Source organism: Candoia aspera, chromosome 1, assembly GCF_035149785.1.
Source record: "Candoia aspera isolate rCanAsp1 chromosome 1, rCanAsp1.hap2, whole genome shotgun sequence".
Lineage (NCBI taxonomy): Eukaryota > Metazoa > Chordata > Lepidosauria > Squamata > Boidae > Candoia > Candoia aspera.
The window spans coordinates 94,335,324-94,352,256 of NC_086153.1; the positions used below are offsets into that span (position 1 = coordinate 94,335,324).

General features: G+C 40.0%; 2 protein-coding genes across 3 annotated transcripts in view; one reads left to right on the forward strand and one right to left on the reverse strand.

Annotated features, from left to right (window-relative positions):
* The window catches only part of MED23 (mediator complex subunit 23), a 47,538-nt gene extending 43,662 nt beyond the window's left edge, over positions 1-3,876 (forward strand). For both annotated transcript variants that reach the window (XM_063309977.1, XM_063309985.1), the window contains 5 exons: positions 28-100; positions 571-785; positions 1,298-1,418; positions 2,214-2,345; positions 3,070-3,876. In XM_063309977.1, the coding sequence (XP_063166047.1) occupies positions 28-100; positions 571-785; positions 1,298-1,418; positions 2,214-2,345; positions 3,070-3,240 (712 nt within the window). In that variant the 3' untranslated portion in view covers positions 3,241-3,876. The remainder of the gene's footprint in view (positions 1-27; positions 101-570; positions 786-1,297; positions 1,419-2,213; positions 2,346-3,069) is intronic.
* A 473-nt stretch (positions 3,877-4,349) lies between these two features.
* ARG1 (arginase 1) lies at positions 4,350-16,219 on the reverse strand. Its single transcript, XM_063309998.1, is given in 8 exon segments — positions 4,350-4,519; positions 4,930-5,066; positions 5,266-5,370; positions 6,243-6,337; positions 8,234-8,393; positions 8,555-8,729; positions 9,541-9,615; positions 16,136-16,219. Coding segments are annotated over 8 exon segments (975 nt in total). The 5' UTR covers positions 16,194-16,219.
* Positions 16,220-16,933: the final 714 nt, after the last annotated feature.

The window sequence follows — 16,933 nt, forward strand, 5'->3', positions numbered from 1 at the left end:
GTGATTTTCCTCTCGACTTCCTAACAGTCAGCCTCTGGTGCCCAGAGACAATATCACAGCCTGGATGAATGCAATTGGATTGGTTATCACTGCCTTACCTGTAAGTTACCTGGGGTTTAAAATTCGAATTAAATGAAGAGAAAGGGAGCTGAAGGTTAAGTGCAAAAGTTCCAATTCCTGCACTTGAGAAATAATTAGAAATTGGAATGAGTTGGGTTTTTAATTTTTTTTTTTACTTTGGATTGTAAGTTTGTACAACATTTTGAATGTCCAAGAACTGCTGTTTGACGATGTAGTGCTGTTTCCTACATCAGTAGCTGATGCCCACCAGGCTCTTCCCACATGATCCCACCCCTTTCTCCTGGTTCTGAATTACTGCATTCCTAGAATATTGTAATACTGAGCTAGAAGGGACTGACAACTAGGCTGCTAGTAGTATGTAAGAATTAAGTCTCCCTGTCATGATAGCTTGAAACCACATCTTGTGATTGAGGCTTCTTTTTTAAGTTATGCATATACTAGCTAAAGACTCTCTAATCTTTGTTGTGGGGGATGGCTTTGTTTTCCAAGGAGCCCTACTGGATTGTCCTCCATGAACGGATCGTGAGCGTTATCAACAGTCCTAGTCTGACTTCAGAGACTGAATGGGTTGGTTATCCATTCCAGCTGTTTGACTTCACGGCTTGTCACCAGTCTTACTCTGAGATGTGCTGTAGCTACACATTAGCATTGGCACATGCTGTCTGGCACCATTCAAGCATTGGCCAGCTTTCCCTTATTCCAAAGTAGGTATAGTGGGTGTTGTCTGCAATTGGTGAATATCATCTTCAGTAGTTTGTATGTGCTGTACATAGATCACAAATTCATTAAAAACTTCTCTTACTCACGGGTGTAGTAAAATTTAATTTTTTGTGTCCTATTGTTACGAGTAACAATTGAGTCTCGGTAGAATTTAGGAGCTTTCAAAATGTATAATGTATAATGAGAGTCAGTTTGGTCTAGTGGTTAAGGCGCCAGGCTAGAAACCAGGAGACTGTGAGTTCTAGTCCTGCCTTAGGCATGAAAGCCGGCTGGGTGACCTCGGGCCAGTCACTCTCTCTCAGCCCAACCCACCTCACAGGGTTGTTGTTATGGGGAAAACAGGAGGAGGAAGGAGGATTAGGTATGTTCCCTCCTTGAGTTATTAATAAAAATAATAAATGTGGGGTAAACATTAAATAAATAAATAATCTTAACCATCTTCGGTTACTTTCATTTTTGGAGGGTTTAATTTATAATGGCTTCTGAAATATTACAGGTTTCTTACTGAAGTGTTGATTCCAATAGTGAAGACCGAATTCCAGCTCCTTTATGTGTACCACCTTGTTGGCCCATTTCTACAGCGGTTCCAGCAGGAGAGGACAAGGTGCATGCTAGAGGTAGGTTGCTACAAGAGAAATAGCTGCACTGTTTGTAGTTTACAAGAAGATACTGTAGGTCAGAAATTCTCTGAAGCGGGCAAAACGTTCCCTTTCTGAAGGGACGTTCAGAGCAAACTTCCAAGTTTGTCTTTATAAACTTCCAAGCAGAATTGAGTTAGTGAAGAAGTATTTGTATTCTTTCTCTGGCATTTCTGCATCAGGGTTGTTTTGTCTGTGGCGGAATTCAGCTGTATCTGCTTCTGTAGTGAAATGGGCCATTAAGCACTGTGATTTCTTAGTATAGTTCATTTATTTATTTATTTACTTACTTACTTACTTACTTACTTGCTATGCCTCCTTTATTATTTTTATAAATAACTCAAGGCGGTGAACAAGGACTAGAACTCATAGACTCCTGGTTTCTAGCTGGGTGGCTTAACCACTAGACCAAACTGGCACTATGAAATTAAGACCAGCCCATATTATGTGAGTAAACTTAGGATATCTTAGGGGTCTCCTTTCTTTTTGCTATCACGTATTGCTGATTTAGTGACTTCTTGCAGAAGGGCTACCTGTTCCTCCCAGGATCTCCATTTGGCAGAGAAGCACATGTTAGAGTTATTAATTCCTTAACAAGTTTTACAGAAAGTAATGAAAAAAATAGAAAATAATATAACTCTAATATAAATGTTAACGTTCTAATATATTTCTGACATAGTTAGAAATAAAAAATAAATCAAGTTTAAACTGACACAACAAGGAAAAAAAATATTACGTGTTTTCAGTACAGTTTTTGTTTGTATCTGGCAATAGATTGGAGTAGCTTTTTATGAAATGCTTCTGGAGGTGGATCAATGCAACACACATCTCAACTACATGGATCCCATCTGTGATTTTCTGTATCATGTGAAGTATATGTTTACTGGAGACAGTGTGAAAGACCAAGTAAGTGAATAGTAGTTCTCACTAGAAATAAGCACTTTGCTGTAGAATTCAAGTTATGAGCCACTTTCCAGATGAGGTCAGCAGATGAAAATTCCACTGTAGAAGACCCGTGCTGTGAATAGGAAGAAACAAACTGAACACTTTTTTCCTATCTTCAAGCTTTATACAGAAAAAAATTTAGACATTTTGAATCAAGTGTGAAACGTTTAGCACTTTTTAATGTAATTATCTGTTTTCAGGTTTTTGTTTTTTAATATCCTGCCTTTCTAATGTTGGTAGACCATTTTAATTAGGATTAGTATTAATGACTTTCTGAAGTCTCAGTGCTACCATCTTCACCATATTGCCATTTAAACTGTTTCAGAGTAGAAATCAGTTTAAACTGGAAATGAGATGGGACTGCTGGCTGACTGAGACCTGATGTCAAAAACAAATGACTTAGGGAATAAGTGCATGATGTGTGCAAAGGTGGTTTTGGAAGTGGGAGGGAAGTTTGCACTCTATATTTTGTTAGACATTCTTAACCTTTGTTTCTCTGCCCTCATTTTAAATACAAAACTGTAGCCCTGGGGTTTTTTATTTGTCTATTGCTGCCTTAGAAATCTAATAAATAAATAACTAAAACCCTGAGCCTTCAAGGACAACAGGATAAAAACCAAGCTAATGCTAATAAATGCATAATTTATTGTGATATTTCTTTAACCTTTCTTTCTTTTTATTAAAGATTGAGAAAATTATTTGCAACTTAAGGCCAGCTTTGAAGCTTCGTCTGCGTTTCATACACATCAGCAAAATGGAGGCAGCTTCTGTTCCTCAGCAGTCGATCAGCAACATTTCACCAGCACCTCAGCCCAATCAGGTCCCAGTAAATGTTGCTTTGCCAGTGTCACAATAGAACAAAGGATGGAGCTCTGGGGACTTTTTAATTTTAGCCAGGATGAAACACCACCCAGTAACGCCTGCATAAAAACTCCCATTATATTCTTCCTGATCATGTATTTGCTGCCTTTTTCCTGCTTAGAGGAACTTTAAGCAAAGGGGGCTCTGAGGATTATAGAAAGACCAAATTGTTGATATAACAGTTCTGCCCATTTTTGCTTGTTTTTCTTAATCACTATTTAATTATTTTTCTTGTCACCATTAATCACGTTAGAAAATAGGACATTGGTTTCACAACTGCTTTTGGAAAATGACATGAATGTCAAAAACAAAGGTTGTGATCCTCCATTTAATTTAATACAAAATGGAATCAACTAAAAATGAAGAATTATGAAACCAGAATTTGTGGTTGCTGGTTGTGCCTTCACCAGCGATGCTGCAGAAAGTAAGGTAGTAAAAATATTAATTCAAACACTAAGTAATAAATTCAGTTCATTCAGCAGGCACCTGACTTACTGTAATTATGTTTAAAATCTGTATATTTCTGCAAGTTGTGTGCGCTTAAGTTTCCAGTGTTTGTATTGTATACTTTATTTTGGACTTGTATTTATATTTCTTTGATTGAATTTTCTATTCTACTGAGGTCTAATATAGGGGTGCATTTTATAGGGAGAGTTATGAGTTGACAGCTGTTAAGATTTGTAAAATACTGCTGATATTGCATAGAATTTGAAAAAAATATAAATAGTTTTTATAACTCAGTAAATATTTTCATTAGAATTATTTAGTATCAGTGCTGCTTATTTTAACTTCCCAAATGCTGCAAAACTACATTTCCCCAAACTAGTAACTGGAATACACAAATATAGAATTTTTTTTCCTAAAATCTCATCTTCCAACAGAACATAAGGGATGGGCATTTTTCTCCACACCACATTGACCTTTGTCTAAATTCATGTAATAGGAAAATGCCTCTGAGCTTATATTGTATTTTATACTATATTCTTAGAGCAAATGCTGAATAGTTGTACTGAACTACCATCTGTGGCACAGTGAAGAATAAAGAATAGCAAGCTTGATCTGCCTATCCACTTAACTAGCCGCCTTGAGAACGAACTGCTCCATTTAGTCCCCTGTATCAGGGGACACAGCAGTAGGACTGTAGATCCTTCCGCGTGACTCTCCGAAGCATGACAAGAGCACCGCTACGGCTGAGCTGGTTGTGGTGTTCACTTCCTCTGGTGCCTTGGCACAAGCTGGGTTGATTTCCATTATATCCACAGCTGATAGCAACCCTGTAAAAATAAACGCCTGCTTCATTCCAATTCTAACAGTGCTAATCAAACAACATTCAGAACTGATGAAAGCATGGCAGACGTATTTAATTTGGATTCCTGCATTGAGAGGGATTGGAGTTGGCTGAAACAGCTCCTTCCAACTCGTGATTCTGTGACCTGAAATCTTAGGATCACAAAGAGTGTAACTTCAGTGCTAATGGATGGGCTAAAGTAGCCCCCCCATTTTATTCTGTTCATGGAAAGTTTCTGTCCAGTAAGAACTTTTTCTCTCAATTATCTTTATTTATTCTTGTGTTTTGTTCCTTTGAACTGAAAATCTCCTGCCACCAAGACTTTTCTGGTGCTTAAAAAAATAAATATTTAAGTACACATAATACACACATCATTTTCAAAAGCAGTCACCTTACCCATTTTATAAAGCTCCTCAGCGACGTAGAGGCCCTCTCTCAAAGTCATTCCTCCTGGCACTGGGGTGCCCATAGCTGGCGCCAGTGCAGGGTCCAAGCCATCAATATCAAAACTGAAGTGAATCGGTCTCTTCTTCCTGAAGAGTAGAAACAGGTTTTTTTTGTTTAAAAATTGTGGCTCCTTTGAAGAACTTTAAAATAATAACATGACAGTTTGCTTCCTTTACACAACCCAGTGCTAGGAGTTTCATGGGTGATTCTTTGTGCTCCTCCCAGTTTTGATCGCAACCCCGGTCTCTGTTTGTCCCCTCATCTAAAAACTTTGCATGCACTTACCTGGCCCATAAATATGCAAGCATTTCTTCCATCACTTTCCCAATTCCAAGTTTATCTACTTCAGACATGAAATAGCATTTGATTCCAAGAGAGTTCACAAGGTTACTAAGAAGTGTAAGATACAGGATACATGAGTGACTTTTTTTCACCTGCACCTCAAACTAATACTGACTGTTGCCAGTCTTCCTGTTCATTTGTCGCAACAGCATGAATTCTGCCCTAGCATATTCCACTCTTCGCACAATCCCCAGAACAGCTCCTGCCTATTACCTGTTGGTGTTACAGACTGTTGTAGCAGCCAGCACCGTGCAATCCCACACCGGCTACAGAAGAAGGATTTCTTTTGTTGTCATAGTAGAACTACACAGTACTAAGCTCTTAGAAAGTTAGGGAAAAAATGTGAACTAGTAATTTTCCAACATTGGAGCCAGGGCATTTGCCTCTTCGGAGGCAGAGCTGGGAAGTCTTCTGGCATTAGTTCCAAATAAAAGCAAGCTGTGGAAAATCAGTCAAGATGGTCTGAGCATGAGAAAGGCTGGCACAGTTTGCAGGGCACAGTTTGCAGTGCAAACAAGAGCACTCTGCCCTTATTCTGCTCTCTGCCTTGTTCCAGGGAGCAGGCACCCTGCAAACACTGCCAGCCTTTCTCATGCTCAGACATCTTGACTGATTTTCCACAGCTTGCTTTTATTTGAAACCCGTGGCTTAAAAGCTTTTTGGGAGCCCACAGTCAGTTTTTGAACACTGTGGAAACACTCCATTTTCTATACAGTTGGCATTTCATTTTAGGCTCCAGGAATCTGTGGCTTCTGAATTAAACCCGTGGCTTAGAATGTAGGGAGAAATGGTTACGCTTGTTCACATTTCATGAATTCATAATTAGATATTTGGGCAATGGCATTAAAGCCAGAGTTAAAATCTTAGTCCACTTCCTAGAGCGTAAGTCCTGTTTAACTCAATGGAAGATCAAAACTCACAGTTCTTCAGGATCCACATCTCTTATTCCAATATATACAACATTTTTGGCTGACAAGCATGGCTTCATCCAAGAGAATCCAGGGACATCAGGCATCTAAGCAAATTATTCTTCAAAAAAGTTGAGTTAAACGATCATACTGCCCAACTGAATCTCAGCTGAAACCCTACATATTAATAATTCTTTTTATTGGGAAGAGTCCCACCACCGCACACAAAAAAAGTTTAATTATGATCAAGGATTACATGGTGGATTACAGCACCACTCTGACTCACACTTACCCACACTTACTTCATTTTTTCCCCAAAGAATTATTTAGAGAACCTGAGAGAATGTTACCTGTGATTCTTAAGCAACCTATCCAGAGCTTGTTTTATGTTTAAAACTGCTGAACCCAGGGAGGAAATCCATTTAGAAGCCAGCAATTCATTTTAAAAAATCCTTTCTTCCCAAGACAGACAGACACTTGCAAATTACGTATTTGGTCAGATGTCTGAGCCAGGGAACAAGACAATTCGAAGGTTAACTGAAATTCCCACTGAATCAGTTATTTTGGAGTCACATGAATCCACACAGCGACTTCAGTACCACTTAAAAGCTCCATGACATTGTCTGTGTGAGAGAGAGGCATCTTAACTGCTTAGAATACCTAGCTTGTCACACAATTTGAGTGCAAAGCATACATTTATCACTTGTATCCTGTTGCCACCATATGGACTTCGATCATACAGAACCACTCTTCTCACTGGTCATTCTATATGTGAAGTATGTAACAAGGGGTGGAGCTTTCTTAGCTCGGTTGCAGACACCATCCTGACTTTTATGACCCCACCTGAGGACCCCTTAAGCACAGTAGCACAGAATTGGACTATCTGAGCAGTATCAATTTTCTTGCAAAAGTGTGATGTTCTGAATAAAAACATTTATGTAATACTTCTGTCATTATTTATTCATAGTTAGTAATTATTTTGCCTTACAGTATACATCTACCTGGGCAGAAAAGATGGACAAGAATGCTGTGCTAAACCTTCTCAAGGCCAAGCAACACTGAGAGTTCGATAACACACAATGCAAATCTTAACAGGTCACAATCAAGTGTAAGATAACAATGCCTTAAAGTACAGGTAGTCCTCAACCTATGACCATTTGTTCAAAGTTACAACAGCACTGAACAAATGGTGGTTACAACCACTCCTCAGAGATCCGGCTGTCCCATCATCCCTGTGGTCACATGATCGCAATCTGGGCGCTTGGCAACCGGTTTGCACTTAACAACCGATTGCAGCACCCTGGGATCACACGATCGCCATTTGCAACCTTCGCTGCTGGCTCTCCCAGAAAGTCAGTGGAGAGGCCAGCAGGAAAGGTTGCAAGTAACTGGGTAAGTGTCCCCCGCCTGCACACCTTCCCCCAGCCCCTCTGCGCTTGTGCCATGCTGGCCGCTCATGCACTGCCATGCACCCTCTCTGACCCGTGCCACGCCTCTCGCACACCCTCACACAACCATCCCCGACCTCTGCCGCGTCTCTTACGCACCCTCCCCCACATCCCAGTGCACCCCCTCGCTCCCCCACCTGGCAGCAGCCACTTACCTGCCTGCCAGCCTGGGACTTCCAGCTTCCTTCTCGCTTCCCCACTGACCCTGGTTGTGGGAAGCTGGCAGGAAGTTGCCTCACCTAACAACCATGGGATTCAGTTAACAACAGCAACCAGAACTGCAGGGATTGTTGTCACTAAGTGAAGTGGTCACATTTTCCTTTTAGCATGTTTGGATCTGCTTATAATCTAATGCTTTACAACCGCATCTCTTAGTGATGGAAATTCCACTCCCAGTTGCTGTCATAAGTCAAGGACTATTTTAATATATGATATCTTTTAAAAACACAAAAGAAATAGTTACATAATTATGTTTTCAAGTAGTAAGATATATACAGCAATAGCTTAACAGAACAATAGTTCATTGATTTCATAGGTGGATAAGCTTGAGCGTACCTTATCCTTAAGTTCCTTTATGAGGAAAGCCAGAGGTTGCCCATGGAGATTGCCACTTAGAGATGTTAATGGGGTGTTGATGTCAGTGTGGGCATCTAACCAAATTAAGCAGAGATCAGGATGAAGTGCAGCATGCCCAAAGGTGGTCCCAATTGCCAGGCTGCAGACACAAGGGAGGGAAACAAACAATTCAACAATTACGCATTATAGTTGAAATTTTTTAACAAAAAGCACTTTTTATAGCAAAATGGCAAGAAACAAGTGATGGTGAGCTTAATTTCTGGGACCTCCCTGGGGATTTGGTTCTCTGTAAACAAGTACCTGTGGTCTCCCCCAAGAACTAGTGAGATTTTCCCATTTCTCTTTATATCTTCAACAACATCGGCTAAAATCGTGTTTGCTTTCCCAACTCATCTTGGATTCTTCGTTTTATTAAATGAGTTATTGTTGGGAAAGACATCAAAGTGCCGATTTCCATAATCTTTAACACTACATCCTGGAGAAAAGGCAGGGAGAAATGTGCATAGCAAAATTCTTGTCACAAAGAATTACTTGCAGACAAATAACATTAATGCTTTCTGTGCCAAGCATACATATAGAAATGAACAGTAGACAAAACGTCAACTATAATATTTGGCTAATATATGTTGAATATGCCCTGGGAAATCATAAAATCTAGCAGGCCTAACCAGCATCACTTGGACTCAACGTGAGATGCAGAATAAGTCCTAGAATCAAGCAACAGGGACAGGCAATCCACTCTCTGGAGTCTGCCTCTGAGTCCATTCAGCCCAGTTTGTATGCCCTCCCTTTGTCCCCCAAGATTCTACAGCAAATCTTTCTCGGTGTGCTTTTACTTTTTCTCCACAAAATTAAGTCTGAAAACTATGCATTAAATCCCAGTTTTAAGGCAAAAATTTGCCTTGATTCCTTTAGGTCCACAAAGAACATACATAAAAAGAACTGAAAAGATTAACCTGCTCCGTCCAGTGATATCACCATCCCACAACACACACCCAACAGTTCTTGCAGGAAAAACAAACTAATAATGTCCTAGGAGGTTCCTCAGCATTTAAAGTCATGTAGAAAAGATGTCAAGACAGCAGAACATTCTCAAATTATTTGATTGACCAATTATTTGATCAACTCCATAGCAATCCCTGAAGTCCTTGACTCATTAACAGAAAGCTTAAACTTCAGTATAATCAACATGGAAGTTCTTCCATCATTTTTCTGAAATATGGACAATCTTCCTTTAGTATTTTTGGATCCTCTTATAACCTAATGAATATTTTATTTTCTATTACCTTGTGCTCTTAATTTGTCGAGTAATCCAGTTTCTCGTAACACTGCAGGACCTTCTGCCACCCCTTCACGGTCCTACCAGGAAGAAAAAATACCAAATCAACACATTACATTGTGTCTACAAAATCATGTCATCTATACCAAATACCTAATGCTGACAACTTATGATTATGTAGCCAAAATACTACCCCACTGTGGCTGCCAAAATTGACCATTGGTAATAGGATGAAAACAGGCTAGTGAAAGAATTGGAATGCAATGTCCCATAGCCATGTTTCTTAAACCATGACTTGTAGAATAACACTGTTCCCAGAGCAATCTGAAGCGGATCTAAGGGACCAAGAGGAGCTTTTTGTGGATTTTGAATACGTTCAACTTCACCACAGGTAGTCCTCGCTTAACAAGCACAGTTGGGACTGGCAACTCCATTGCTAAGCAATGCAGTCATTAAGCAAGACATCATGTGACCGTGACTTGTGATTTTACTGCAAGCTTCATTGAATCTGCTTGTCAGAAGCTGGCTGTGAAGCAGGCAAATGGTGATCACGTGACTGTAGGACACTGCAACCGTCACAAGCACTTGCCAGTTGTGAAGTGCCCAAATCAATCACATGACTGTGAGATGCTGTGACGGTCATAGGTGTGAGTACCGGTCGTAAAGTTACTTTTTCCGCACTAGTCACTAAACAGGGCAGTTGTTAAGCTAGATCTCCCTGTAGCCAAACAAGTAATTTATCCACAAAGAGGAGATGTTGGACGATCTCTCCTCAAAGATCACACTGAAACAGCTGGGGGGGAAATTGCTTGAAGACATCTGAAAGGAAGTTCACCAAGGACATGAGCTTTTAAGTAAAAAAGGCATGGAAGGCCCTACTATGCTTCCTTCAGCATAGTTTGGAGAAAGTGGATTTCAGCATTCACCACAACCAAGACCAAATACCAGGATAGGCTGAATGTTTTCCCAGCTCTAAGGCTTTTGATGAAACATACCTTCACGTGCAAACATATCTATACCTTTAAGACTTATAATCAGTGCATTCATGGGAAGGAAAATAACAAGTATCATTAAATTATTTATTTCAATTTCTTTCCCATCACTGCTGACCTTTTAAAAAGCAAACAGTCATAAATGTTCCTCATTAAAGAAAATTAAAGATTTGAAAGGTTTAAGGTTTCATTACATTTAAATCCTGCCTTTAGTTGTATAACTCAAGGCAGTGTACATTATGCTCCCTCCTCCAATTTTCCCCTCAACAACTCTGTAAGTGGGGCTGGACTGAGACAAATATTGTCCTGAATGACTAAGATATTAGACAAGTGCATTTATATTGCAATTATTTTGTTTCAAGTTAAATTTGTATAATTCTAAAACCTGATCTTTAAAAATCTAAGCTATATGCAAAACCATGTTCTTGGATCACAAAGCCAACTGAACCATTTGTCCTGCCATGGTGGAAGAAACCCCTTGCTTGAAGCCATCGCATCCTGCTGCCCAAGATTCAAAACAAAGCCTCACTGTGCACTCATACAAAAAGCTTGTTTGGGATGGCAGCTGCTGATGATGACTCACAGACTGATTTCTGAGCGATAACAATTGGCAGCAACTGAGAAAGGAACTATAAAGGCTTCCTATCAAACAGAGACGTGGCAAGGCCCCTTGAAGCAGTTAATATAATGAGACATTTTGGAGGGGGGGATAACATTAGATTTTAAGTAAAAAAGTGAGTGTTAAGTTGCCATTAACCTTCATTCTTAGTCAAGGTTCTTGCATCTAACTGACAGCAATTTCTTCCACCCTTGGCTACCAGACTCCTACTTGCTACAATTTGATATGGGTGGATCATGCTTCTTCATAGGGTAATGGTTCAACGGTGAAACCATGGCTGCTTTCTAGACCAGACATACCATGTCTATCCACTTTACTATGACACGCAGTCCCTAGAATTCCAGAAGACCAAGAGGTGGCAGCAAAGGAATGCAGAAAACTAGATACCGCCATCTAGTGATCATCTGGATTTTTGCAGCCCCACACATGGTATCCTAGCCTGACTTAATGTCAAGGCCAAAATTCCCTTCCTTAATCTTCTATGTTCAAGTTAAAATTTTGGCCCACTTGAAGATTAGAAAAACACCCCCAGGAGAAAAAGGTCTGCTTGGGTCATTCCTAGTAATCATAAGCCACTGAAGATAAAGACTGGGCTTGCACGATGATTGCAGATTTAAAAGGAACAGTTGCAGCAAACCGACATCTTAAAGTCACTTTCAGGAACTGCAGAGGGGTAAGCAATCCCAGATATTGCCCTAAAATGCCTGGGGACCATTGGTATTATGTTTATTTACTATGTTTACATCCTGGGTTGGAGTAAGAGAGAATGACTGCCCTTGGCCCTGAAGTCACCCAGCAAGTTCCATGCTGAGGGAGAAGAACCTGGGTTTCCTGGTTTCTAGTCCAGCACTTTTACCACTACTCCACATGACTGCTAAGTCCATTTGGTTTCTGCCAATTTCTCTCACAAAAGCTTGATGTCATCTAACAGGGCTCATGTGCATAATTGGTTCCATGTTCTATTTATTGTTACAGGAACACATTATGAGTTACTTTAATTTTTATTAGAGCGGGACAATAAAAAAAAAATAGGCCAACATGGAAATGATGAAACTCCCACAGAATTTATAATAGCTTCCAGTGGACAGAAATTAATACAACAAGCCAACCTATTTTGAGGCACTGAAAGAGCAGATCCATGAATGTGAACTCCATTCCTGACTTTCAGGCATTCTGCTGGTACACAGAATGTGGTTTTTTTGGCAAGAAAATTTCATTTCCAAGAGGTGCAATAACAGACCTTGTGGTCAGTGGCCCTGTAAGCCTCTTCGACAGGGCTACCACATTCTTTTGGAGGAAGTCATTGCATCTATTGGCTTAACTTTTAGACAAGACTTATTATTCCCAGACGTTCATGTTCTCTGAACTATGTTTTTATTGCATGGAAATGGATATCTGGACAAAGTAAGTAAATTCTTCCTGCCCAAGTGTTACCTAAAAGGGTTATTCTGCAGCACTGGAAAGACACACATATGGCCCCAATTACTGAACGATATCACCACTTATTGAAATGCTTATATATAAGTTTTATACTTTATACTGTGAATATATGACCTGTATTATTTTTCCCCTTCTGTTTTATTTCTTTGTTTGTCACTTTGTTTTGTTCATCTCTTTGTTGTTGCTGCTGCTGTTTGCATTCAATTAATCCAGGCTTCATGCATTTGGATGACCACTAGATGGCAGCAAAGAGTCAGAATTTTCTGAATCTCTTGGCCGCCATCTGACGGTTGCCTGGGTTTTGATAGCCCAGATCTGGTAGCCCTATTTAAAGTAAGAATCAAGACTCCAAACCAAGGTAAACCATATTGTGTGTGTGTGTGTGTGTTTTAATGAGCATATCATCTGACTCTAGGCTGAAGATTATGACTCAGTTAACCCACTGGTGTAAAACAGCAGCTGTTGTTGTTGTTTATTCGTTTAGTCGCTTCCAACTCTTCGTGACTTCATGGACCAGCCCACGCCAGAGCCTCCTGTCGGTCCTCAACACCCCCAGCTCCCCCAGGGACGAGTCCATCACCTCTAGAATATCATCTATCCATCTTGCCCTTGGTCGGCCCCTCTTCCTTTTGCCTTCCACTCTCCCTAGCATCAGCATCTTCTCCAGGGTGTCCTGTCTTCTCATTATGTGGCCAAAGGATTTCAGTTTTGCCTTTAATATCATTCCCACAAGTGAGCAGTCTGGCTTTATTTCCTGGAGGATGGACTGGTTTGATCTTCTTGCAGTCCAAGGCACTCTCAGAATTTTCCTCCAACACCACAGTTCAAAGCATCGATCTTCCTTCGCTCAGCCTTCATTATGGTCCAGCTCTTGCAGCCATATGTTACTACGGGGAACACCATTGCTTTAACTATGCGGGCCTTTGTTGTCAGTGTGATGTCTCTGCTCTTAACTATTTTATTGAGATTTGTCATTGCTCTTCTCCCAAGGATTAAACATCTTCTGATTTCCTGACTGCAGTCAGCATCTGCAGTAATCTTCGCACCTAGAAATACAAAGTCTTTCACTGCTTCTACATTTTCTCCCTCTATTTGCCAGTTATCAATCAAGCTGGTTGCCATAATCCTGGTTTTTATGAGGTTTAGCTGCAAGCCAGCTTTTACACTTTCTTCTTTCACCTTCATCATAAGGCTCCTCAATTCCTCTTCGCTTTCAGCCATCAAAGTGGTATCATCTGCATATCTGAGATTGTTAATGTTTCTTCCAGCGATTTTAACTCCAGCCCTGGATTCCTCAAGCCCAGCTTGTCGCATGACGTGTTCTGCGTACAAGTTGAATAGGTAGGGTGAGAGTATACAGCCCTGCCGTACTCCTTTCCCAATCTTAAACCAGTCCGTTGTTCCGTGGTCTGTTCTTACTGTTGCTACTTGGTCGTTATACAGATTCTTCAGGAGGCAGACAAGATGACTTGGTATCCCAGCAGCATCTGCACTTAATCAACAAGCTTACTTACAATTACTGAGTCTCACTAACATATTCCTGAAGTTTATTTCTTTGCATGCAACTACAGACTGATTTTTTTTCTGTGGCCAAATACAAATCCAGAGGTGCTTGGACCAAGAATGGGTTAGCAGTAACATTATAGTCCTATGAGTGAAGAATCAGTCTACGTTGAATTCAGCGCTAGAATCCCATTGCCTGGGACTGCTTTTCATCTCTTCCTAGTCTCCACTCAATTGGTTAAAAGCTGGACTAGGAGCAGGGAGGCCCAGATTCGAGTCCCCCCTCAGCCACAGAAGTTCACTAGATAACTTTGGGTCAAACACTCTTTGTTTCTTAGTCCAACCTCCCTTGCAGGCTGTTGTTATGAGGTGAAAAAAAAGAGGGAGAGTCATGTATGCCACCTTTCACACCTAAATGAAAGGCAGAATCAACATCTAATGAAAAATAACACACACACAAACGACAAAATTATCCACCACTGAGCAAACACTCAAAATCCAGCCTCAGTCTAAAACAGAACAACAATATGCTTTCCAGGGGCAACATCATAACAGTAGAAACATTTCTCAAATATTTATTTTCTCCTCTAACATGATCAGTCAATTCACAATAGTTATATCCCCAACCTGCTGCCTCCAGAAGTACTGGACTACAATTCTCATCCTCCCAAAATAACTGGGCAGGTTGGCTTACAGTAATAAGGATTTTTCTAGAACACTTCTACAGTAGATGGCCAAAGATTGGGGAAAGCCGGCCTACACTGTGGTAGCTCAATGCGATTCAGAGAGCATTGCAGCATTAATAGATATTCTCACCTGGCACGCAAACAAAGCTGTCCAGTGTGATTAAACCATGCCTACTCGCTAACATTCAAAAGATAAGTCTTTTTCTCAGAAGTGTATTGGCTCTGAGCCTATTAACATTAATGAGAGTGCAAACTTTAAGTTAAGATGTTGTCTGGTTATGATAAAATTACTCTAGACTGTAAGAATTTTTAAAAACTTTCCCTGCAGATGGCTGAAGGATATGAGTAAGAACAGAGATAGAACACATAAGTCTATCTTATATCTGGTTAGTCACAAGCAAATCAGGCTTAAATATCTGAGTGGAAGGGGGAAAAAAACAGGCTCCAAACATTGAGAGGAAAGGGATGAAGCAAACTTCTAAGCTGTGACATCTACTTCTTTTTAAAGATGGCATTTTTTCCCCTAACATTGGAGTTCCAAATAAGCTCATGCAATCCTACTGACAGATCTTGCTGAGATGGATAAATTGGCTTCTTTGATTAGAGAAAAGACACCACCTACATTTATTGGTGACTGGAAACCTCCTATGGACTTCTTGTGTAAAAATGAAAAAAATGAACTTGTGATTTATGGCTTTGATGATTAGACAGGATAGATTATAGAAAGCAGAGTATTATGATGTAACTTTAGAGAGAGAGGTTAAAATATAATTGTACTTATAACTGCTGTGAAGAATATTGGAAGCCACTGCTTTGTATCTTTTTTCTTTCTTTTCTATTTTTTGTCAACCTTTTTTTCTTTTCTTGCACTTTTTGCTTTCACTTTGCTTTCTTCCTCTTTCTTTTTTCTTCCTTACTTTATATTAGTTTGGATTAGTTTTTATCTTCTTTTTTAAAATGTTTTTTTTAGAAATCATATTAAAAAAAAACAAAAAAGTACATGCAATCCTGTGAAGGGGAGGAACAAGATAGGTTGGAAACCCTGAAGGGGCATTACACACTCTTTTTAACCATTCCTCAGAGCAACTGTTTGGAGTCGGTCTGCAAAATAAAAAGTAGAGAAATGCGAAAATTCATGCTTAATTCTTCGCTGCAGAAAACAAGCACGGAATTATTCTGACATCTACTTCCTAAGACATTTATTCTGCTAACTATGACCATTATTCTGTCAGAACGTATGTATTTCCATTATCATACGAAGCAGGAACTTCATCACTCTCTCAAGAGCAGTTTCAATGGGTACAAAAACGGTCATGTTTTAAAGACCTCACTTGAACAGAAGTCAGTGCAGCAGATTACCTGTCCCTTTGGAAACGGGAGCGCCGATTAGGCCAATCGAAACCTTATGCCTGAGACTCATTCTCCCTCTGAGATCTCCAGGGTGGATTTTCCCAGACACAGTTTTCCTTGCCTCTTCAGGTCTTTCATATATACCAGCATGTGAGTGAGGTCTTTCCCTCTTTCTCCACCCACTGAGCAGAATGGTTGCACAAGGTGTTGCTTGTCCCAATAATCAACATTTATGTCCTAATAAATGTACTTGTCTTTCAAGGGCTATATTATTATTCATTTTCAGTTATTTTCTGGTGATTTCTGTTTTTTGCACAGCATAGCACATACAACTATGATGAATCAACTACAAAATTTCCAGGCTGCAGGTTTCATATATTATTCCCCCGTTGCTAATGTTTGTGCCTCAAAATATCAAAAGCTAACAATGGGAAATCTGTTCTAGTTCACAAGTCTCCCTGATACACGAAGCCTTGTAGGTAACTTGCCCTAAATGTATGGTTTTTAAAATTCAACTCAATAGACACTTTTTGAAGATGTAGCTACCTCCAATTTATATAAAAGGGGAGGGTATATTGGATGCATCATCTAATTTTTGTATGGATTTTCCAAAGACATCCTTCATCACGCACATTTCTGAACAGTGAATGACAGATCCCAGTCACCTCCACACATTGCTGTCTGTTGATGCTTGGGATGGAATGTGTCTTGTGAGTTGCATTGATTCCTTCCATGTGAAATCCCCGCCAGGCTCAATTTTACATCCTTTGGGGCTGTGCGCACACATGCAGGCAGCAACTGCCTGAATTG